General features: G+C 43.7%; 1 protein-coding gene across 8 annotated transcripts in view; it reads right to left on the bottom strand.

Moving 5' to 3' along the window:
- Nucleotides 1-23,429, bottom strand: part of ANO4 (anoctamin 4) — a 460,570-nt gene that overhangs the window by 126,397 nt on the left and 310,744 nt on the right. For 7 of the 8 annotated variants that reach the window (XM_082349613.1, XM_082349609.1, XM_082349612.1 and 4 more), the window contains 2 exons: nt 22,967-23,011; nt 12,871-13,002 (listed from right to left, as the gene is read on the bottom strand). In XM_082349613.1, coding sequence (XP_082205739.1) covers nt 12,871-13,002; nt 22,967-23,011 — 177 coding nt within the window. The remainder of the gene's footprint in view (nt 1-12,870; nt 13,003-22,966; nt 23,012-23,429) is intronic. The other variant, XM_082349611.1, reaches the window with a different exon arrangement.

Genomic DNA, 23,429 nt, shown 5'->3' with positions numbered 1-23,429 from the left:
GGCCCAGGACGTCACAGGGCTCTTACGTGGCCTGTCCCCAGCTGACCGCTCCTCACGAGGTGAGCTGTCGGCAAGGCCAAGGGCGTGTGCCCACCAGAGCCCGCCCCCACAGCGCCGAGCCCACTTCCAGGTCTTTGTGGGCCTCTTGAAGACACCGCTCTTACTGATGGTAGCCAAGCAGGGGTTGTGGATGGCGCCTGGACGGGGGGCTGGGGTATCCACGTGTATGAGTCTGAGCAGCCCAGTGGGGGATGGAACTACGGGTGGGAAGAGAAGAGGGCAGGCCATGGGGCAGCAGGGGTGCTGCTTCTCGCCCCCAGCAGGGGAACGGACCTCTGAGGAGCCTGAGCACTTGGACTTCCAGGTCTCTATGCAGCTGTATTTGTCGAGGTAGGAGAGACGGTGTTGTATGTAATTGTTAACATCATTTATTACTGTTAATTGTTGAGACACACGATCTATAGGGTTCATTTGTACGCTTGCCCGAGGCCTTACAATTGTTACCGGCAGGCCTGCCCTTCCCTTAGATTCAAGACTAGTGATTTAAAAGAGGTGAATCTATTGTCTTTCACCCCAAAACCCTAATGAAGATAAATGAGAGCCAGGGTGCGAGTGCGCCAGCAGAGCAGGTAAGACTGAGTTCGTGGAATCTGACTGTTCAGGAAAGAGGGTTTCCTGCTTCTGCCAGCTGTGTAACTCAGATAACTGACTTTCTCTCTCTATTCCGTTTCTCCACCTCTAAATGGAAATCACAATACTATATATATCAGGCTCATGGGTAGCCCGATGGCTAGTAAGTGCTTGGTAAATGCTAGCTATGGTATCATGGAAGGAGCAGGAGTTTGACATCAGGCAGATTGGGGTTCTAACCCCAAAGTCTGCCTGTTACTATGTAGCCCTGGGTAAACGGTTTAATTCTCGGAGCCTGGGTTCCATCTCTGTAAAGTGAGGATCATAAGATTATGTTGCAGTGTTGCTGCAAAGGTCAAAGGACACAATGAATGAAGAACACGTGGCACAGAGCCTGGCGCAGGTACCTACCAGGCACAGTGGTCTCCTCCCCCTCTGACCACTACTGTTCCACGTGACATCATGCACAGTGTCATGACATCATACACAATCCACCCACAGGTGCGGTCCCAGTGCCCTCCCTTCCCCTTTAAGTTAACCCTTCTTTATTTTATTGTACCTAAATTTGGCAAGTCTTCCCTCTTCCCATAGGTGCTCTAAATTGCCTTTTACCACTTTGATGAGTCAAATAGCCTCTTTCCTGTCAAATTTGACATGCTCGAGTTAAAATTTTAAATAAATATGTACATATGTATAAATATACATATGAACACATAGTAACATATACTATGTACATACTATAGTACAATACTTGCCACATAATAATACAAAAGCATTTGTTAAATGAATAAGTTGATAAATGTTAAAGAACTATTTACAGATGGATAAATGGCAATAAAAGAGTTCTAAGGGACTATCCAAAGTTGGTCCCACAAATACTAAGAGAACACAGCTAACTAACCACTGGACCTCCAGACACCCAAAGGTACACTTTTCCCACATGACGAGGTGCCCTCTTTGTGCCTTAAAACTGGAGTCACTAAGTTATGTGCTGCCTAAAAGGAGCCACATCATCAAGAAGCACAAATCTCAGGCTATGCAGCTTGTTTCACTTTCATCTCAGTTTAAAACTTTCCAGGAAAGAGATCTGTTTCCCCTGGCTCTATGCATCAATACCAACAACCTGCATATTGAGGAGCCTAATGCAGAATACGTGTCTGTAATACAACAAGTGTTCCAAGACAGCTGTAAGTCATGGGGGCACTAAAAGAACATTAATCCTACCGAAATCAATCTCAGTCTCTTGAAAAGAAAATACAGTAAAAGGCACACCCTAGAAAAATCAGTATCTTTAGATAGCTAGGCTGAGAGGGTTTAGAAAACAAATATGCACATGTTATTGATAAATGTGAAATGGTAATACAGCCTGGCTTAGTTCAGGCTGCTATAACAAACTACCATGATCAAGTTCCAGTGAGGGCCCTCTTGCAGGCTGCAGACTTCTCACTGTATCCCCACCTGGTGGAAAGATGGTGAGCTAGATCTCTGAAGGGCACAAATCCCCTTCATTGGGGCATCATGACCTAATCACCTCCCAAAGGCCCCACCTCCTAATACCATCGCCTTGGGGATTAGATTTCAACGTGTACATTTTGGGGGACACAAACATTCAGTCCATATCTGGAACATTGAGTAGAATTTAGTTTAAAGGTAATGCTATTCCAGTTTGGGTCAGATATTTACCATTGCAAAAATCACTGTTTGTACCTCAAACCTTCCCTTTATACACCAACTGCAAGTCTTTAGAGATTCTCCCAAGGATTCTCACTGTACTCCTGGTTCATAGTAGTAGTAATACTAATGACTAATACTATTAGTATTAATAATAAAAATAATAATAGCTATCAATTACTGAGTGCTTTCCATGGGCCAGGTACCAGGCTAAGTATTTTACATGTCATTTCATTTAATGTCTCCAAATCCTACTGCCCAAACCCTCCATCCCTTCCTTTCTTCCTTCTTTTCCCCCATCAAAACTTACCTGTTCTAGATCCTTGGGGCTTACAGATTGGCACATCTACATAGCTGAGCTAGGCAGAATAACAGTCCCCTAAGATGTCCACATCCTAATCCCTAGAACCTGTGATCATGTTAAGCTACGTGGCAAAAGGGAATTAAGGTTGCTAATCAGCTGCCTTTAAAACAGGGAGATTAGCCTGGATTATCCAGGTGGGACCAGTGTAATTACAAGGGCCCTTAAAAATGGAAGAGAAAGGCAGAAGAGTCAGAGAAGGAGATGTAAGGACAGAGGCAAGGAGTGAAATAAAGTGATGTGAGAAGGACTGTTGCTGGCTTTGAAGATGAAAGACGGGGCCATGAGCCAAGGAATGCAGCAGTCTCTAGAAGATGGAAAAGGCAAAGGAACCAGATTCTCCCCCACAGCCTCTAGAAAAGAATGCAGCCCTTCCACATCTTGATTTTAGCCCAGTGAGACCCATGTTGGCCTTCTAACCTATAGAACCGTAAAACAATTTGTGCTGTTTTAAGCCATGGAATTCACGTAATTTTTTACAGCCGCCACAAATACATAATACATAATGTTAAGAGGATAAGACTGGAGGCAGAATATGGGGCCTGAGAATCCAAGCCCTGCCACTTACCAACTGTGTAACCTTGGGCAAGTTACTTAACTTCTCTGTGCCTCCGTTTCCTCCTCTATAAAAATGGGGATAATGGCTATACCTTATTCACAGGGCTAATGAATTTGTAACTGTGAAGTACTTGGAACCTAGTAAGCACCATATAAATATTAGATGTCATTATTCCTTCAGTAAACTCCCTACGGTAGTGTTGAATTGCCTTCTCTGAAATTGAGTTTGACAGGGGTCTTCTGAACTATAATTCTTCAATAAAATGACTGTCCCTAATTCTGACAACCTTGGGCCGCTCAGGTGGCTAGTGCAGGAGAGACCTCTGTGGGATCAAATTTCAGGTGCCCATACAATCACGGCTGGTAAACAGCCTGTGGGCCCCATTCTGGCAATACCACATAAAACGACCAAACGACATCATGTGTTGGCTTATAAACATGCCTACCCATAGGTTTGCTTTTATTGCTTCTCAAGCATGAATATATGTTCAAACAGAATGTGAGGCTATTTGCTTTCTAGTAAGTTCTCAACTTTAATTTTTGTAGAGTGTAGTTCAAACAACAGAGATTTACAAGGAGGTTAGTTTAGGGTAGACTGTAGTCTTCTGCTGAAGACGTGCCTAAACTCCTACAGAAGGTTATGGCATGAGCAATTAATTCTCCAGAACCACACTGAGGGGCCTGCCAGAAACAGTCCCTGGAGAAGCCCTAGCAGGAGTTTACTCTAGGACGTTGCTGAGGATACCGACCACTACTTCACTCAGAGCCCCCGCTTCCCTGTGCAAGAACTTTATTTCTTGCAAATGCTAGGAAAATGCTAGGAAATGCACTACTTCTCTGAGGGACTGCTAAGCAGATTTCTCCCTCTGCTCTGCCCACTAGGCTTAGGGCCCAATTTATTGGCTTATTTGTCAACCATCACAGATATATAGGCCATCAAGGTCTGCAAATCTGAGCCTATTTTTTTCCCCCAAACTTGAATGCCTACTCTAAAAGATATTTTCCTTGGCTTGAATATTTACTTACATTTTACCATTTTATTTTCTTTCTCTCTTTACCCCACCTCAAATGCTTCAACAATACACTCCAAAGGTGATCCAATCTTTTTACATTTACAGGCTCACGCTAGTGTAATATGGCTGAAAAACTCTATGTACTTTGGCCCCGTTCATGTGGCACATACCTGAGGTGGCAGCACTGTGGAGAAAACACACTTCTCTCCTGTTCACTAATCTGCCATTGACTGGAGTGACCTTGAGCAAGCCACTTAGTCTCTCTGACCTTCATCATACTGCCTGCACCCTCAGAGTTGTAATGCGTCTACATTATAATTCTGGAACACAGGATTGTTTATTAACAGTGGGCACATGTCACTCTTATCTTGCAATGGCTGCCACTACTACTTGAAGACCGCCGTTTGGCTGACCACTTTTGTCCCCACCTCACTGCCATGGTCTGCTGGCCTATTCGGTTGACAGGAATGTTCAAGTGATTATGTAATCAAAGGGGGATTACATCTAAGTGTCTGTCCATCGACAGGTGAATGGATAAAGATGTGACACATATATACAATGGAATATTACTCAGCCATAAAAAGAAATGAAATTGAGTTATTTGTAGTGAGGTGGATGGACCTAGAGTCTGTCATACAGAGTGAAGTAAGTCAGAAAGAGAAAAACAAATAGCGTATGCTAACACATATAAATGGAATCTATAAAAAAAAACAAAAAAAAACGGTTCTGACGAACCTAGGGGCAGGACAGGAATAAAGACGCAGACAGAGAGAATGGACTTGAGGACACGGGGAGGGGGAAGGGTAAGCTGGGATGAAGTGAGAGAGTGGCATGGACACATATACACTACCAAATGTAAAATAGATAGCTGGTGGGAAGCAGCTGCATAGCACAGGGAGATCAGCTCGGTGCTTTGTGACCACCTAGAGGGATGGGATAGGGAGGGTGGGAGGGAGACACAAGAGGGAGGAGATATGGGGATATATGTATATGTATAGCTGATTCACTTTGTTATACAGCAGAAACTAACACACCATTGTAAAGCAATTATACTCCAGTAAAGATGTTTAAAAAAAGGCGGGGGTGGTGGGGGACGGTTACAGAGAAACTTCCACCCACCATCCCCTTCAGCAACTTTCTCCTGTCCTTACCAGCCCTTGCTGGCCCAGCATCCAGATTTCCACGGTTACTGCTTTCTTGGGCACCAAGAGATGTGCCATTCTGTTACTCCCTAGACTTTTACATGATTTCCTAGCTCAATGTCTAGAGGGGGAAAAAAGGCATGTAAGCCAATTTCATGTCAAGTGGTCTTTTTATACTGTCCTTTTCATATATGCACATGACACATGAAATTAAAATGTCTGAGGCATGAGTTAAATATCTTGGGGTCAGGCATGAGTCCTGACATCAGAATTTAACAGAGAGGAAAAATGGTCATTCAGCAGAATTGAGACAAAAAATAAATCAGCAAGCCAGGGGTAATTTCAAGCTGAACACGGAGCCCACCACTGACTATTGATGTTTTATGTTTATGTTTTATGACATACTATTTGTGTTTTTCAACCCTTCCTCTGGGTGTCCTGGCTTTAGGAGATGAGCGAACTTGACTCCAGAGCCCAGGCTCTGTCCTCCAGGGGTGGCAAGAATGCCAACTCTGCTGATTCCTCTCCTGTTCTATTGGTCCTACGATCGTGCCCTGGGTGCCACCAGCCGCCAGACACACGGTTCCTGCGCTCAGTGGCTCAGTCTAGCAGGGGGAGAAAGGCATGTGAGGAAATTCCATTCCAAGTATATGTATATGTATAACTGAATCACTATGCTGTACACATGAAACTAACACAACACTGTAAATCAACTAGACTCCAAAAAAGTTTTGCATCAGCACTAGTGACCTCCAGGGCTGGATAATTCTTTGTTGTGGGGCTGCCGCGTACTGAAGGATGTTGACCAGCATCCCTGCCCTTAGATACCATATCACCCCTTAGATACCAGTAGCACCCCTCACCCTAAGTTGGGACCACCAAAAGTGTTTCCAGACATTGCCAAATCACTCCCCTGATTGAGAACCACTGGTTTAAAACTTAGTGTTGGTTACCTCCAGATGAAATGGTAGCTCCAGGAGGGCAGGAATCTTGGCCTATTTATTCACTGTTGATTCCCAAGCCCCCAGTACAACAACAGGCGTGGAGCATGTGAATGAAGGAATATTTATTTAAACACATGCACACACAACAAACAAACATTTCAGATTCTTCCATTAGGAAGTGATCAGTATTTAATTTCACCTCATTTTTTATGGATTTTCATCAAAATAAAATAATGGTAATGATAGGAATTTTCAATTTCAGGAAGGAACATTTTTCTTTGTACCTTACACAAATATTTTTCTGAAAGGCATTTTAGAATTGATCTATTTCTTGAAAGAATACACCATATCTATATCTATATCTATATCTATATAGCATAAAAAATGACATGACTCTTTTTCGCACATTTCCTTTTCTCTTGTCTCCCAGCAGAAAACCTTTATTATGAGTATCGACCTTAGAAAGCAATTGCCTCAAGGGTATTACTGCTGATGCCATTTGAAGAATGAGGGGCAGTGCTACTGCAGCAGGCCAACACTCATGGGCAAGGAGGAGAAGAGGAATAAATTAATTCCGGAATGGACTTGTCCGTCACAGCCATCAGCTTCGACCAGAGTTTAATTTATCTCAGAGAGTGCATGGGCCTGCCTGAAGGGTGTCATGTGATAAAAGACAGTAGAGAAGACAGCTCTCAAGGAGGGAGGGGGTGGGATTTTGCATCCACCCTACCAACCACCACAAGGGAAAACGTGGCACTGTCTGGAGACATCTTTGCTTTTCACAACCAAGGGGAGCGGCAGGAAATTGCTATTAGCACCTGATGGATAGAAGCCACGGATACTATGAACCATCCTACAATGCACAGGACAGGCCCCCACAGCAGAGTTATTCAGCCCAAAATATCAAACTGCCGAGGTTGAGACATCCTGCAGCAGAGCACGACGTTGAACAGTGTGGGACCTGGTGCCTCTCTGTCTGAATCTGAATTCCTGATCCAGCGCTGTCTAGTTATTCAGCAAACCTATTTCCCTTTTCCTCCTGGGCACACAGGTATTTATGTTAGCAACCCTCGAGTTAGGGGTCGCTGCCTGATGAGCTCTGGCCCATGAAATGTGGGCACAAGTGCTGTACCCCACTTCTAAAACTGGCCCATAAAACTTCCTACAAAATCACTCATCTCTCTCTTCCCCTTTGGTAAACCAGATGGAAGGGATTTAGGGGATGGCAGAGTCACCAGACAGAAGTAGCCTGGGTACCCGAATGTCTGTACAGAGAAGGGACAATGCACCTCCCTCCTTGTGGTGACCCACACTAGACCACGATGTGAACAACAGACAGACTTCTACAGAGTTAAACCACTGATACTTGGGGGTTGTTCAGGCAGGTGGACTAACCTAGCTGTGTAACCTACTGCAGGTTCCTTAACCTCTTTATGCCTTGATTTCTTCTTCTGTTGAATGGTGATAATAATACCTCCTCTCCCATCGGGTTGCTGTGAGGATTAAAGTCTTTAAAATAGCATCTGGCATCTAATAAAGTTTTCCCATCTGTAGGACCACCTTCAGTGACACCATACAAAATGACCGACGGCACTATGCGTTGATTTATATAAAGATGTGTACCCACAGGTTTGCTTTTATTGCTTCCCAACATGGGTATTTGTTTGAAGTAACTAGGAACTAGAAAGCTAGGCTAATTGTGGTTTAATTGAGTCCCAACTTTTAATTCTTTTGTACAATGCAGTTCAAAGTACAAAAAATTATGATTATTCCATGTTATCTTTATTACTTTTATCCTTACTTCATTTAATAGACAAGTATGAAGCATCTACTGTACGCCAAGCATTGTGTTAAGTATTGGAGATATAATTGTGAGCAGAAACAGACATGGTCTGTGCCTCCATGGAGTTCAAAGTTTACTCTGGAGAGTTAGGCATTAATCATATAACACCCAAATAATTATAAAATCTAATATATGAAAAATGTTACATGGGACACATTCTGCTAAAGCAAAGAGACTTGGTCTTTGGAAGGATGGGAGGACGGCTTCCCTGGGAGGAGTCTCTGGAGCTGAGTTTTGAAGGATGAATAAGAATAAACTTGGGGAAGGGGGGAAGGAATGGGAAGAGAATGCTAGGAGAGGAAACATCATGTGCAAATGTCCTGAGGCAGAGGACATCCAAAGAACTGAGGGAGGCTGTATGTGTTTGGATCATAAGAAGTGAGGGGTGGAAGGTAGTGAAGGCAGATAAGGCTGGAGAGGAGCTGGCAGCATGGCCAGGCCACTCAAGGCCTTGTAGGTCATTCTCAATAATTTTCATATTTGTTCTAAGGTTTTTAAACTGGGTGAAGTGACATGATTAGACGTGCATCTTTAAAACCTCATTCTGTACGCACTTAAGAGAATGGAATGGAGGTAGGCAAGGGTAGAGCCAGGGGACCTGTTATATTATTTCTGGGTTTTAGAGGTGAGATCCTGGTGGCAGAGATGGCTGGATTAAAGAGATACTTAGGACATAAAATCATCAGCCTTTGGAGATGTATTAGATGTGGGAAGCGGAGGTGAGGGAGGTGTCTAGAATAGCTTTCAGGCCTTGGTTTCAGCAACTGGACAAAAATTAGTGCCATTGACGGGACAGGGGCTAATGAAGGTGGACCACGTTTGAGGAGAAAATGTCGAGTTTGGTTTGAGATGAGTATGCAGTGAACTAACTTCACATCATCTTTATTCTTTGCTCATAATATGATTCTCCTATTTTCATTTCTATGTATTCATCTATTTTCTCATTTAACAAATCATTATTAAGTACCAACTATGGGACTCACAGTGGTGATACAGACAGTCTTTCAAGGAGCTTATGGTCTAGGAGAAAGCTATGAAAATGGATGATATTGTTAAGAGCTATGATAGGAAAAAAATTATTACTTAGACATAGAAGAGTGCCCCACACCCAGAATCAGGGGTGAAGGTTGGAAATTATGGAAGGTTTTCTGGAGGAAACGTCTCTGATGCAACGTGCAAGAAGGGAGCCTAAGGGAAAGGGTATTCCAGGCAAGGGAAGAGCATGTGTAGACAGGAGACAAGAGTGCACAGAGAGTTAATGAGGTCAAAGCAGCTCAGCGCGGCCAAAGCCCACAGAAGCAGGAGGTAGTGGGCCAAGCTAGGATTCTGGGTTTTATCCTGAGGGCAGAGTATTTTTAAGGCTCTTTTCCATTTTGGTCATTATTTATTAAATTTCCAATTGTCTTCTCTTTCTCCTACATTCATGTACACACACCCCTAAATTTCTATTATCCTTTTTTATTCCTAGATTAACACAATATCAAACATTCTGCAAAACTAAGAAGTCACATGAGATTTCTGACTGTATTTGGAAAACCAAGAGATCATGTTATAACTCCCAGAGCTCATTAACCAGCTACTTCTGATTACTTTAAACCCACTAAAATCACTCTCGAACCATCCTAGGGAAATCTTTTTCTAATTGTACCAAACTGTTTCCAACTTGACAGCCAGTGTTCTTCAAGTCTTACTTTTATACTATCATTAAAGAGATGTTGTCCATGTGGCATGACAATTTTCAGAGAGAAAGAAGTCCCCCCGCCCATAACATTCAAGACACTTGTTCAATTTTTCATCTCCCAATGGCACAACAGAACTGCCTACACTATTCTCTTGGTCCCACTGAGGTCTGGTTCTTAGGTTTGCTTCGTTCCAACTGTCCCTCTGCTTTTTCCTCCTTAGTTCTCCTATCTTGAAAGCTCAATTTCCACCGATCACTCTCTTTTTTCAAACAATAATGCCAGGCTTTCTCACGCCCTACACCCCATCACAGAAAACTACTTGTGGTTTTTCAAGCACCCCATTCTGTTTCATGTCTTTATACTTTTATACGTATGTTATTCTCTCTTTTTAGGATGTGCTTCTCCCTTACCTACCTGGACAACTGTCATCCTTCAAGACCCATCTCAAGCATTTTCTTCTTGTGACCCACCCTCATCTCTTACCAACCTCCTCCCAAATCTGGAGGATGGTGCACTCCCTCTTTTAAGTCATACCCAACATACTGTCTACAATTATTTAAAATGGTCTACTCTCAGAGGAATGGATAAAGAAGAATATTCCTCAGCCATAAAAAGAACAAAATAATGCCATTGGCAGCAACATGGATGGACCTAGAGATGATCATACTAAGTGAAGTAAGTCAGACAGAGAAAGACAAGTATCATATGATACCACTCATATCATAAAATTAGGGGAACCTAATTTTAAAAATGATATAAATGAACTTACTTAAAAAACAGAAACAGACTCACACATTTTGAAAACAAACTTATGGTTACCAAAGGGGAAAGGGGGGTGGGGGAGGGATAAATCAGGAGCTTGGGATTAACGTACACACGCTACTATATATTAAACAGATAACCAACAAGGACCTACTGTATAGCACAGGGAACTCTCCTCAATATTCTGTAATAATCTATATGGGAAAAGAATCTGAAAAAGAATGAATATATGTGTAACTGCATCACTATGCTGTACACCTGAAACTAACACAACATTGTAAATCAACTAGACTCCAACAAAATTTAAAATAAAATAAAATGATCTATTTACTAGGTGAGGTCAAGGCTGTGTCTAATTTATCTTTATATCCCCTGTACCAAGACAGTGTCTGGCAAGAAGCAGGCATCAAATTAGTGACCGCTGAATGAATCAATAATTCAGTGAGTGAATACCAAAACGTGTCAAAAAAGCTTCTCAAATATATGTGAGAGATGGCTGAATACCGCCATCCCACATGCTATCATCTCTCATTTATTATATAGTTTAAAATACCTGTAAAGGTATGATTCTCAGTTCTAGTCCCTAAAGATCCTGATGGGTGCCCAGGTGCTTCTGATTTTGAGAACCCTCCTGAGAAACTCTGTTCTAAAGCCAGAACATTAGGAAACATAACCAGCATGAAAATGAGTAGGAAATCTTCTATTTACCTGTGTCCCTTTGAAGTAAAACAAACCCCAGGCACGCAACATATATTTCATTGATTCTTCCACCCATCCATCCATCTAAAATTTTTGAGACCCTCCTACACTGTGCCAGGCACTCTCTCAAGCAGGTAAGAAGCAAAGTGAAAACCTGCATGTAAACCAGACTCTACTCCAGGAGGATTTAAAAACAATCAACCACTTGTGTAAGAAACTTCAAGATGAACAACACAGGCACAGTGAGGGTTTAAATTAAGAGTGGGAACACATCAGCTTTCATCTGTCTTTTTCTTTTCAGGAAACATGCTAGGTCTTGATCTCTGAGTTAACATGAAATCTCGCTCAGTTCTTATCTCCCATGGAGGATTTAACTAGCATTTTGAGGCTGGGCTCTGAGTTTCATGTCTTCTTCAATAACCCTTTTAAACATTCACATAATGGGGCTTGTTTGGCATCAGTCTAACCTGTGGGGATCCAAAGTTTGGCTATTTCAGAAGTTTATGGAGTTGCTTCCCTTGCATTATACGTTTTGATGCAGAGCATCTATTCTTTGATTTTTCTTCTCTCCTTCGCCCTCTAGAAGTCCACAGGCTTTAACTGATTTTCTGTTGCTGAAATGTGCCCCCAGCTTGCACTCCCTGCAACTGCCATTTGGTTTATTTTTTTCTCAAAGTTGGCAACCTATTTTTAAAAAACTCTGTCACCCCTTTTCTTCCCTTCAGGTGAGTCATTTTTACTGAGGCTGTTGTTATATGGCTGGAACAGGGAGAGCCAGGAATTCCTGAAGCCTGGCTGGGAGCAAGGCCAGGCTGACTTGATTTATCCTCCTTTTAAGAGGCTGTCTTTGCCTGGTTGTTTACAGTCTTTGGTATGGTTTTCTCTCCTACCACCGACCCTGCCATCCGGCCATGATTTCTTGTCAAATCAGAAGCTTCAGAGTTAATTCTTTATCACTTTCGCAATTCCTCAAGCGCTCAATTACTTAGCTAACCTCCCTCCCCCAACCACACATGTAAAAGGTGACAAATTACTGTTCAGAGACTGACAGATGAGCCAGGAAGCCGGCTGCTAGGTTTGGTGGCTTTTCCTGGGGCAACTTGGTGAGTTGTTACAGAAAGGGGAGCTGAAAGGTGAACTGAGTTGTTTTTTTTTTTTTAACTCAACAATCCCTCTTTTTAATAGGGCAAGGTGTAGACCAGCTTCCTTACCTGCTGGCTCAAGGCAGATGAGCCTTCAGGGGGCTCCAAGCTCTGGGCTTTGGCGAAGCCACAAGACAGGAATCTGGGTCTGGGTCTCTGAATCACCCCGCAGAAGGTGGTTCACCAGCACACACACGAACGAGCGTGCAATTGTGTTAAGTCGCTGAGACGTGGGGATTGTCTGTTAGAGCAGTTTGCTTACTCTGACTAATATAAAAGGGGTATGAACACTCACAGGACTGTCAGGGGAGAAGGGCATTACGCTGTTCCTTCCACGGGCCAAGGAACCAAAGGCGCGCAGAGGGGGCTCTACCACGGCTGCATGTCCTTAGTAAGACAAGGGCTTTCACGAGAAACACTCACTGGTGGATCCTTTGCTGGCTGAAAGGGGCAGTGTAGCAGTCATTCTCCTCCAGGTCTGGCAGTGTCTCCTTGTCCAGCCTCATTGGCTTCTTAGGTAACCATCTCCGAAAACTGCTTATTTGTTTATCGATCCTGTGGTACATGAAAGGCAAGACCAAAGGGTACAGCATGTCAGCATTGCCCCAAAACACGGGAGGGAAGTCTCCACAGAGCCGTAAATATCACCCCACACACTCTGGGCATGCTCACTGCACGCACGAAACTCCCACTCAACAGACAGGAAGAAGACAGCCGAGACTCAGTGTCCTTGGGATTTCACCGAGGGGCTTTGATATGATTGTCCATGATATCACAGCTGTGAGTCATATGTCTACACATGCCAGTGAATGACCAAGGAACAGAACAAGGCTGGAAGGCTCTGGAAAGGAAGTGGACAGTCCCTTAAGCAAAGCAGCTGAGACCTTAACTTTGTCCATCCTGCAGATTCCAGAAACTCATTGTGTGCTTGGAAAATCTCCCCATCTGAGGTCAGGGAAGAGCTGTAGCTATAGTCAGCTTTGAGCGAGGGGTGACAGTGCATCCCAGGGGGTGGGGTGTACACAGAGAGCCCAATGTCACGATTTGCTTCCTGCCCCTCACACCTTCCCCAAGCAGCCTTTCAGCAGATGGCATGCTGTTTAACTTTCATGTCTCTTTTCAAGCTGAGACATGAAAGTTCTCAAGGTGCTGGGGCATCATGACACACGTGTGTCACTCTGGCCAGGGCACACGATGATGCCAAGCCAAGGGAAATGACACTGTCTCCAAAGTGGTTTTCAAGCCATGGTTTCCCCCCTGGCTACCTCCCTGTTCCCTCTGATTTCTGCTGATGAAAACATCCGGCTTCCAAGTGACCAGATTCTCACCCACTCACAGCCAACCACAAGAAGGAGCAAATACCACAGCAGACTTTTCAATGATTATGCCACCTCAGGTATCTGTACCCTTGAAATGTTTTTTCTCCAAGGGCACATATCAGATAGCATCTCTGTGAAGCAGACTGAACAGGTACCATTCGCGTTTTACGCATCACAAAAGCGACCCACGGCAGGGGTGATTATCCAGCCGGTGAATAAAGCCAGAACCAAATTGCAGATTCTGCACTCTTGATTTTAAAGATCAAAGTAGTTGATAATGGGAATTTTCACTTAGGGGCTATTCAAGGGACACATTTCTCTGGGGATGAAAATCTTTAAATGCCTTCTAAGTCTATTAACTGAAAACATATGGAATTTGGGCATGTTTTGTTTCTTTTCCCAATTAAAATCATTTACATGGCAATTTATCCTTTTCCGTGAAACTCTCAGCTGAAGGGATTATTTTTTATATAACCAATCAACTCCAAAATGAAAAATAACAGTAAACTTCTCTTCTACCACCTTTTATCCTCAGCATTGTTCCAGCCTCACCACAACCCCCCACTCTGCCTGGTGGCGGCTGTCCTTTTTCCAGAGTCCCTGAAAGTTCAAACTGGCAAGAATCCTCTGGCTTCTTTAAGACCCTCCTCTCCAAGAGGACCTGTCCCCACCACATATACACACACAGAAGTAAAGATCCTACTCAGGGTCATGTACCCAGAAAAGAATAATAGATTAGAATGGCCCAGAGACTGAAGAAAGGGAAAAAGTTCCCATCTCCTTCATCCTTCAAGTCCACCCCATTCCCCCATCATCTCTTTAAAGACACTTAAAATACAGTGAGATGATAAGCTTCAGAGAGGTATGATATGACACAGTGGTTGAGAACACGAACTCTGAGGCTGGAGTGCCCAGATTCAAGCCCCGGCTCTGTAATTATTAGCAGTGTGACCTTGGGCAAGTTATTTAACTTTGCCATGTCTCAATTTCCTTATCTGTAAAATGGGCATGATAATGATCCTCAATTCATAGGGTTGTGATGATTAACTGATCAATATGTATACAAAGTCTCCAGAATGGTGTCTGGTGCATAGTGAACACTGGCTATTATCACTATCTTTTTTTCTTTTTTCCCAAAGACAAGAATTTGAGCAACCAGTTTGCCTCTTAACATTTTTGTCCTTCTGCCTTTCAATTCAAAAGCTTAATCATGCTTCACCAGCATCTATCACTCGTCCAAGTTCAATGATATAGTCCTTAAATTAGACTTCCTAGGTTAAGCCGGTTGCCTTCCCTGTGGCTCTTGGCTGTATTTCATCTGATTGCCTTAAAAGTTGTTCACGAAAGAAGACTTTGGCCCAGAGGTTTTCCGTAATAGAGCTTTCACCACCCACATCTCTCCAGTCTGCAGCACTAATCGGATTACACTTTGCAAAATTCACATTCTCCCAGGATCTGGGCTCTGCGTGCAAATGACTATGAATTAAATCCAGATGGGGACAGTGCTCAGCGTGGATGAAAACAAAGCTGTAAAAATTCAGGCATAAACGCTCCATGGGAATGAAATGGTAGCTTTCGGCAACCAGCTTGTGGAACCACAATTTAAGTGAAATGTGGAGATGGTGGAGAGAGAGAACAGAGTATGAGAGTGATTAGTTCATTGAAAAATGAGGAGGGGCGGGGGAGGAAGCGAGGGGAGGCTGCTTGGCATGGTGGAGAGGAGCTGGGATTTGTCCTTGGAATGCCTACATCCTGGCTCTGTCGCTTAGCAGCTGTGTGACCTTCCACAAATCACTCACCTTTCTGAGCTTTATTTTTCAAGGGTTTTTAAAATGGGATCATTAAGATCATCATCATCTTATTGACCTCACAGGGTTGCTAGGAGGCTTATAAAAGAGGACGTGCATGAAATGCTTTGGAGAAGCCGCTAGGCAGAGAGCAGTGTTATTAATAACTCCTTGAGGACCATGGAGGCTAATGTAAAAGGGATGGAAAGGGGAGGAAGTGGGCTTTTGAAACACCATGGTAGAAGAAAGATATTCAAAAGATATCTTAAAAACAAGCTCCCCTGAGACGCTAACTGGGGGTGGAGGGCGTGAACCGGCCTTCATCGGGGCAGCCTGACAAGAAACAGGAAGACAAAGCATGGGCTGTCTTGGCCCCATCACACATGTCAGTCCAGGCCGTGGGCTCACAATGACAGAAAAAATGTTCAAATGTGATCGGCAGTTTGTGTTCTCTTCTGGTTGGCAGAATGGCCCCCCAAAGATGTCTGCACCCTAATCCCGGAACCTGTAAGTATGTTGTGTGACATGGCAAAGGGACTTTGCAGGTGTAAGGTGATGGGCCTTAAATTAGGGAGAGCATCCTGGATTACTCAGGGGGACCCATTTAATCACTAAGCCATTTAATAGCAGAGAACTTTCTCTGGCTGGAGACAGGAGAGATGAGGCAAAAGGGAGGTCAGAGAGATTCAAAGCATGAGAAGGATTCAACCGGCCACAGCTGGCTTTGAAGATGAAGGGGGCCAGGAGCCAGGGAGTGTAGGCGGCCTCTAGAAGCTGAGAAAGACCTTTGGTTAACAGCCAGTCAAGAAACGGAGACCCCAGTGCTACAACTGCATGGAAATGAACTGTGCCAGCCACCTGGCTGAGCCTGGAAGCCAATCCTTCCCCAGCGCCTGCAAAGAAGGGCCCGGCTGGCTGACGCCATGATTTCAGCCTGTGAGACCCAGAGCAGAGAAACCAGTGGAAACCTCCCCCAGCCCAGACTTGTGACTTGCAGAATTGAGGTAATAAATTTGTCTTGTTCTATGCCGCTAAGTGCGGGAATGTGTTGTAACAGCGATGGGAGACTAACACACCTCTCCAGTCCTGGGCCCACCTTCCCCTTGAGACTTGACCTTGGCTAGCCAGGCCCCCACGGGCTGAGACTGACGTTCTACACGTTGCCCCTACCTCCCAGGTAGGTGGCTCTGGGGACAAGGGTCTGTCCCTCTGTGGCAGGATGACGAATGGCCACTCTTCCACAAACCCACTCCTGTCCCCAAACTGTGCCACTCAGACACCAGAGAGGAGCCCCTTCCACCTTGCAAAGGAAAGACACATAGTGCAGAAGCCACCAGGCTGGAAAGCATGAGACTTAAGCTGGATGCCTGGGGCGAGCCTTTTATCCTCACGGGGCCTTAGTATCCTCATCTCTAAGATGAAAAATCAGATGCTTTCTCAATACATGGTGGTGACTTCAGCCATAATATCTTGGCTATACCATTTTAAACAAACTTGAGTTAATACAGAGTTTTCCTTTAGGGATGTCTCTGGCGGTCCAGTGGTTAAAACTCTGCGCTTCCACTGCAGGGGGTGTGGGTTTGATCCCTGGCTGGGGAACGAAGATCCTGCATGCTGAGGTCAAAAAAAAGAGCTTTCCTTTTCAAGAGGCATAATGGATAACCTTTCATATAGAATGACGACTCTGGAGTCAGCTGGAAGTGGATTCACATCCTCATTGCCCAGAACGAAAATGGTGAGTGCCATGCTGGGGAAGGGACTAAACTCCTCTGAGCTAATATACCCATTACGTAAGCAAGTGGTAAGGACAATGCATAAGTGTTTGCACATGCCTTGGATGGACAAAATGCTCAATTAAGCAGTGGTTTCTAGGATGAAGAAAATGCTGATGACAATGAACTTTTATTTACCGAGTTCTCTACAGACGTTCAAGAGCTATGATTCTCCCTTGTATACTGAGGTCTGTGCTTCCATGTCTCACAAACATCCCTAAACAGGCAATCCTGAAATTTACTTAGGCCTGAAAAAGTCAAGAAACCAACTAACCAGGAAGCACCCCATCTGTCTCTTCAACACAGGAGTAGGGCTTACTTAGTAAAGTCTCCTCTGACGGGGAAAAGAGAAAACGTCAGCTTAATGACGGAGCACTGACTTTGGTTGGACACACTGTCACTTTGTTCCACTTCTGCCATTTACTGAGCAAAAGCTGTCTCACAGACTACACAGGCAACTCAATAAAGATGGATCATCTACTTGGGTATCTGTGGCCTTGACTTGCCAAGTTAATATCTAGACTAAAAGGTGAGTTACTTTCTTAAGAAAGTTGTTCTGATGGTAAGTTCAGGGTCCTTGACCAAATGCCGGTTCATGACAGGTGAGGTTCTGCGTAGCTGGAAAGAGCTGCCAGCACAGCACAAGCACAGACAAATGGGCACGGACCTGCCACTTCTTCCAGGCTGTGCCTTTCCAGGGTGCGCCTCGGAAATGGGCCTTGGGAAGGTCCTGGTTAAAACAACCTGGCCTCAGTTATCTCAGTTGTAAAGGGGAGACGATCCTACCCACCTTCAGGAGTGGTGATGATTACAGAAAAGGCCACATGCAAAGGACTTCACCCCTAACAGGCTAACCTGTCTGCAGGCTTTTATAAATCACTGGCTGTGCACAGAGTCCCCAACTGGACGCTGAGGGTATACCCCGAAGAAGCAGAAAACAAGGGCCTTTCCCTGGAGCCACTAACAACCCAGGAGGGAGTTTGTACTAATGACAACTTAATTAGGCTGAATTAAACGAAACAGGCTACTTCAGAGACACCTGCTTTTCCCCAGACCAGAATATTGTAATAGCAGCATCAGGTTTCGAACAGTTAGATGACATTTTCAGAGATAATATGCCCAGAGAGCACCTACAGATGAGAGGTTTTGTTTTGTTTTTTAACTTAATGGAGGCACCATACACAGGCTTACATTGCAGGAAATGAAGCCCTCCTGGATGGATAACAGACAACAGGAGGCTTGCATTTCTTTTTCCTCTTCTCAGAGCCAAGTCCCCTGTATTTGCAGCCTCTCCTTGGATAGTTAGGGATCTTGGGAAGCCACTGCCATTCTTTTAGGTCACAAGGCTGCTAACCGGGGCACAGCTTAGAAGAGTCCAAAGGGTTTGGAACATTTACGTATGTTAATTTGTTTAAGACGAGGATGGAAACATCCAAGCCATTTTGTCATGTTGCCTGTATACTCATCTGATAAGATTACGATGGCACTGAGCGTATAATGCAGTAGGGACCAGCATTCATTCTGCCAAGCATCGCAAAGGAGAACATCAGGCAGGATGTGCATGGGGGCGTGTAGGAAAAAAGAATGAGTAGTAATGAGACTTCAGCTACAAGCCACCCACAGTCAACAGATTTATTACTTTGTAAGCATATCTTCTGCAAATTATATTTGTATGATTTGGTGCAGGCAAAAAAAAAATAATAATAAGGCAGAAGAACGATGATAAATTTCCTTTCCTGACTGGATAGGTAACTTGTAATACCTGTAAGTCTGCCCAAAGGTAAGTGCTGAAGTAGCCTTTAATAGACCAAGTATGTGAATGAAAAGAGCATTTACTCCAGAAATACATATCTGAATTACATGAGTGTGCTTTATGATGTCAGGCGACCTTTCATAAATAAAGATATTTGTGAAATGACGCTCTATTTTTCTGCCTGCTCAGAAACTTCACAATTTCTAATTCATTTCTCTTATCCTGAAAGGAGGTAGGTTTGTTTCAAGGGTGCTTTCACGGATTAATGAAGTGAAATATCATTTGCAAGAATGAAACTAAAAGCTAAATTAAATATCCATACGTAGCATGACATGAGAATTTTAGAATACTGGAAGTCAATATTTTACTACTGATGTACAACTAGGATAACAAGTTATAGATGTGCCCTTCAATTTGTAATGTCATCCCTGGCTACAAAGAGACACACATTCTTCATCATCTAAATCAGGCTATTCTGAGGTGAAGTGAAGAGTTAAAGTAGATACAAAATTTTCTGACAAACTGCATTTAAAACTTTGCACCAGACACTGGGCTTCAGTAAGTTACACCACCAAATTGATGTCCCAGATTTAATCCTATGTGGTAAGCAGTAAAGCTTAAGAGGTCATTCTGAATCAGTGTGTCATAAAACCATAGTTAGGACCTTTTTCCCCTTTATTTTGACCCAGAGTCTTCCGGTGCCTCCTAAGGCCTAGATTTTTCTACAGTTGTAATGTGTGTACTTAAGTAGTATCAACTTTTTTTTTTTAACATCTTTATTGGAGTATAATTGCTTTACAATGGTGTGTCAGTTTCTGCTTTATAACAAAGTGAATCAGCTATACATATACATATATCCCCATATCTCCTCCCTCTTGCATCTCCCTCCCACCCTCCCTATCCCACCCCTCTAGGTGGTCACAAAGCACCAAGCTGATCTCCCTGTGCTATGCAGCTGCTTCCCACTAGCTATCTATCTTACATTTGGTAGTGTATATATGTCCATGCCACTCTCTCATTTCGTCCCAGCTTACCCTTCCCCTTCCCCGTGTCCTCAAGTCCATTCTCTACTAAAGAAGTAGCATCAACTTTTTCAGGTCAAAAATTAGTATTTAGTAAGCTGTTCTTCCAGTCCCAGAAACAAGGATTTCCCCAGCTCTTATTCACTCCCAACCTCCCTTCTATACACATGGAGTACATATGATGAGTCATGTGGTCACAGTCTCCTCTGCTTTCCTCCTCTTGCTCCTGTTCTAAATCCCATCCCCTCTTTCTCTCTTCTTGTCACAAAACTTATCAAGGTAGTAGTGACCCCTCACTGCCTCTGATTCATCAGGACCCTGTCCATTCTCCACCAGCTGTAATTTGGTTTCTATTACCCTCTAATCTGTAGTCATCATTCTCAAAATGTACTAGTTCCAGACCAGCAACATCAGCATCACTTGGGATCTTGATACAAGTGCAAATTATTGAGCCTCACCTGTGGGGATGGGCCCAGCAATATGAGTATTAAAGAGCCCTGCAGGTGATCCTGATGCACACTAAAGTCTGAGAACCACCACTCCATGGAGACTGCTAGCACGGTGGTTACCATGGTGACCAAAAATCAATTCTCATCTCTCATCCTTCGTCAGTAGCTGAAGAACACCCCTTCTTATGGGAACTCATACGTGGTGCCTTTGACACTGCCCTCCCTTAGTTCTCCTCCTACTTCTTAAATTGTTCCTTTTCTTCCTCCCCCATCTCTTCCTGTCTCCTTAAAGCAGATTTTCTGAGCAATTGCTACTGGCCCTCTTCTCTTCACTCCCTGCATCGTTTCCTGGGAAATTCCATCTACTCCCCTGGCTAAGGTCATGACCTCTATGGCTCTGTCTCCTAAACTGGGTTCTCTATCTTTACCTCTAGTTTCAACTGCTGTGCCATCAGTTTCAAAAGCCTTCAGGACACCAACACCTTGAAGACCTACTGTGAGTCAACGTAGAATTGTTAAAACAAAATTCACCACCTTTCTTACCACACCTGTATCTCTCTGAATTTCTACTCTTCTTTTGCCTCCCGATCCCTTAATATGGAAACCTCTTTCTGACCACCACCATCTCTTGTTTTCCAAATACCTGCTATGCCCTTTTGCCTATAATTTCACAATCTTTCTCATATATATTGCTGTTTACTTTGTAGATTATCTTTTGGCTATTCAGGGAGAACTACAATCTGAGTGTTTTAGAGTGAAAGCTAAAGAGAGAGAGATTATGACTTATTTTAAGGAAGCACTTTCTAAGTCAGGTGTTCACAGATGGGTTCAAGAATACGCTGTCTCCAGAGATGTTCAAACACAGGCTGCCTGATGATATAGCAGAGGTTCAAGTAGCCGATGAGTGGTTAGACTTGATGACATTTGATATCCCATCCAACCCCGAGATTATATGGGTCCTTTTATCACCATTTTCTTTCAAGCCCTCACCTCTTCCCCATAGTGTGAGCAAATGTTTCAGTCCCCAGTCTATGTCTGACACTTCAGGCAGTCCTGGTTTTTCTATACTTTTCTTTGTGGTCTCCTTTTCTCCCAAGCAAATTCTCACACCTGTGTATGGAGATTCATTCATTCATTTGCCCCACCTACTACATGCCAGGTACTGGAAACAAAGAATTGGATGAGCCATCCTTGCCTTCGTATACCTTCCAGGTGGAGAGTTGGACATCTACATCATAGATTACAGCACAGGCCCAGTAATCTGTGTTTTAATAAGCCCTCCAGGTGATTCTGATGCTGGCTAAAGTTTGAGAACTACTGAAATAGGCTAAAGTGTGCACCAAGTTTTTGTAGAACATCGTTACGTGACAACGGATTCGTCTCATTGTGGTGAATCCAAATGCCATGGCAACTGCCTGATGAAAGAAGGATTGCCAATAAGGATGCTGCTCAGGGAAATTTTTGGAAACCACGTCTTAGTTTCTTTAAACGCCCACTCTCATGTCATACTTTGTTGAGTGCACGTGTATTTGAGTAAACTCACTAAAATATATCAACTACTCTTCTACTTATCCTTCTGCACAGCACATAAACAGAGTGAATAGGAATCTTAAATCTCACAGAACTGAACTCTAAGATTTTCAGACAAATGCAATGGTATCCAGGTTTAACTATCAGCTCAGCTCAGGGTGAATGGTTACAGAAGACCAATTAAAAGCTTGAAATTAGAATGCCAATGATCACCACAGAGTCCAATTAAAGGACATCACTGATGCCTCCCCTTCATCCCTGGCTTCTCAAAAAACAAGGAGAAACAAGCTTAGGAAGGACTCATAGCACAGGAAAGGCAATCTTCATCCAGTAGTATTTTCTGGGAGGAGGGGTAAAAAGAGGGTAGGAGGGCTTCTGAATAAGGTCATACATCTGCCTACTTTATTAACAAACTATGACTAACATAGGCGGACCCCACCCATGGAGGGCCAAGAAGCCGTCTGCTTTTTGAGAGGGTGATTGTCTGCACTTAGATTTCAAGTTACATACAGCAGAGGAAGGAGTCTGTGTGGGGAAAAGAGTAACATTCAGACCAAAGATGCTTTCTAAACAGCGGGGCTTTCTGGTAATTTATCTAATAGAATGGGGAGAAAAAAAAACCCAAACCCAGCCTCAATAGACCTGCAGATAAATTCCGTCCTCCCAAGTGTGAAGTCACAGGGAAGACTCTAGGAGGAACATTTCCATCTTTGCTTTTTTTTTTTCCCTAGGCTATTTCCCTAACCCGAAATAGCGATTTTTGGCACGGCAGCCAGCTTTCCCATGTGACAAAGGCCCATCTTCCCCAGCTTGTATTCCTTGTCACTGTTGGAGCACACAGGCCAACAGCTACAACAAAGGCCATCATGACAGAGCATGCTACTAACCTGCTCATGAACTTGTACCGGCGGGGCAGGTAATAGATTTTTCTCCTGGAAGAACAGCAAAAATGAAGCCAGTCGAGAAGAAAACCCATCGTCAGTTACAGTTTGAACTAGCAAGGAAGGAAAGGAGATTGAAGATAGAAGCCTGTAAGAGGTGAAGAAGAAAAAACTAAAAAGAGATTAACAGTGAGAAATGTAGTGGGAACGGAGGGCATGCATTTTTTGAGTCATGAAATCATATGAAATCGTTTCCATTGATATCGCCCCCTCTCCGTGTTACCATCATTGTTTATGGCTGCTCTTCGCCTACAGAACCTGTGCAGAGCAACAATTTGGAGCAATTGGTATTTGTAGGAATTCGGCTGAGGTCAGCTCTTTTTTCAGGTTGCCGAGATGGATTGCCAGCCTGCTGGCAACATACATAATTTAGTGGGCACAGGATTCCATTAACTAATATTTATATAGC

The sequence above is a fragment of the Balaenoptera borealis genome, assembly GCF_965194805.1.
Source record: "Balaenoptera borealis genome assembly, chromosome: 13".
Lineage (NCBI taxonomy): Eukaryota > Metazoa > Chordata > Mammalia > Artiodactyla > Balaenopteridae > Balaenoptera > Balaenoptera borealis.
The sequence above is the reverse complement of the archived record's forward strand: the minus strand, read 5'-3'. Positions and strand labels throughout refer to the sequence as shown.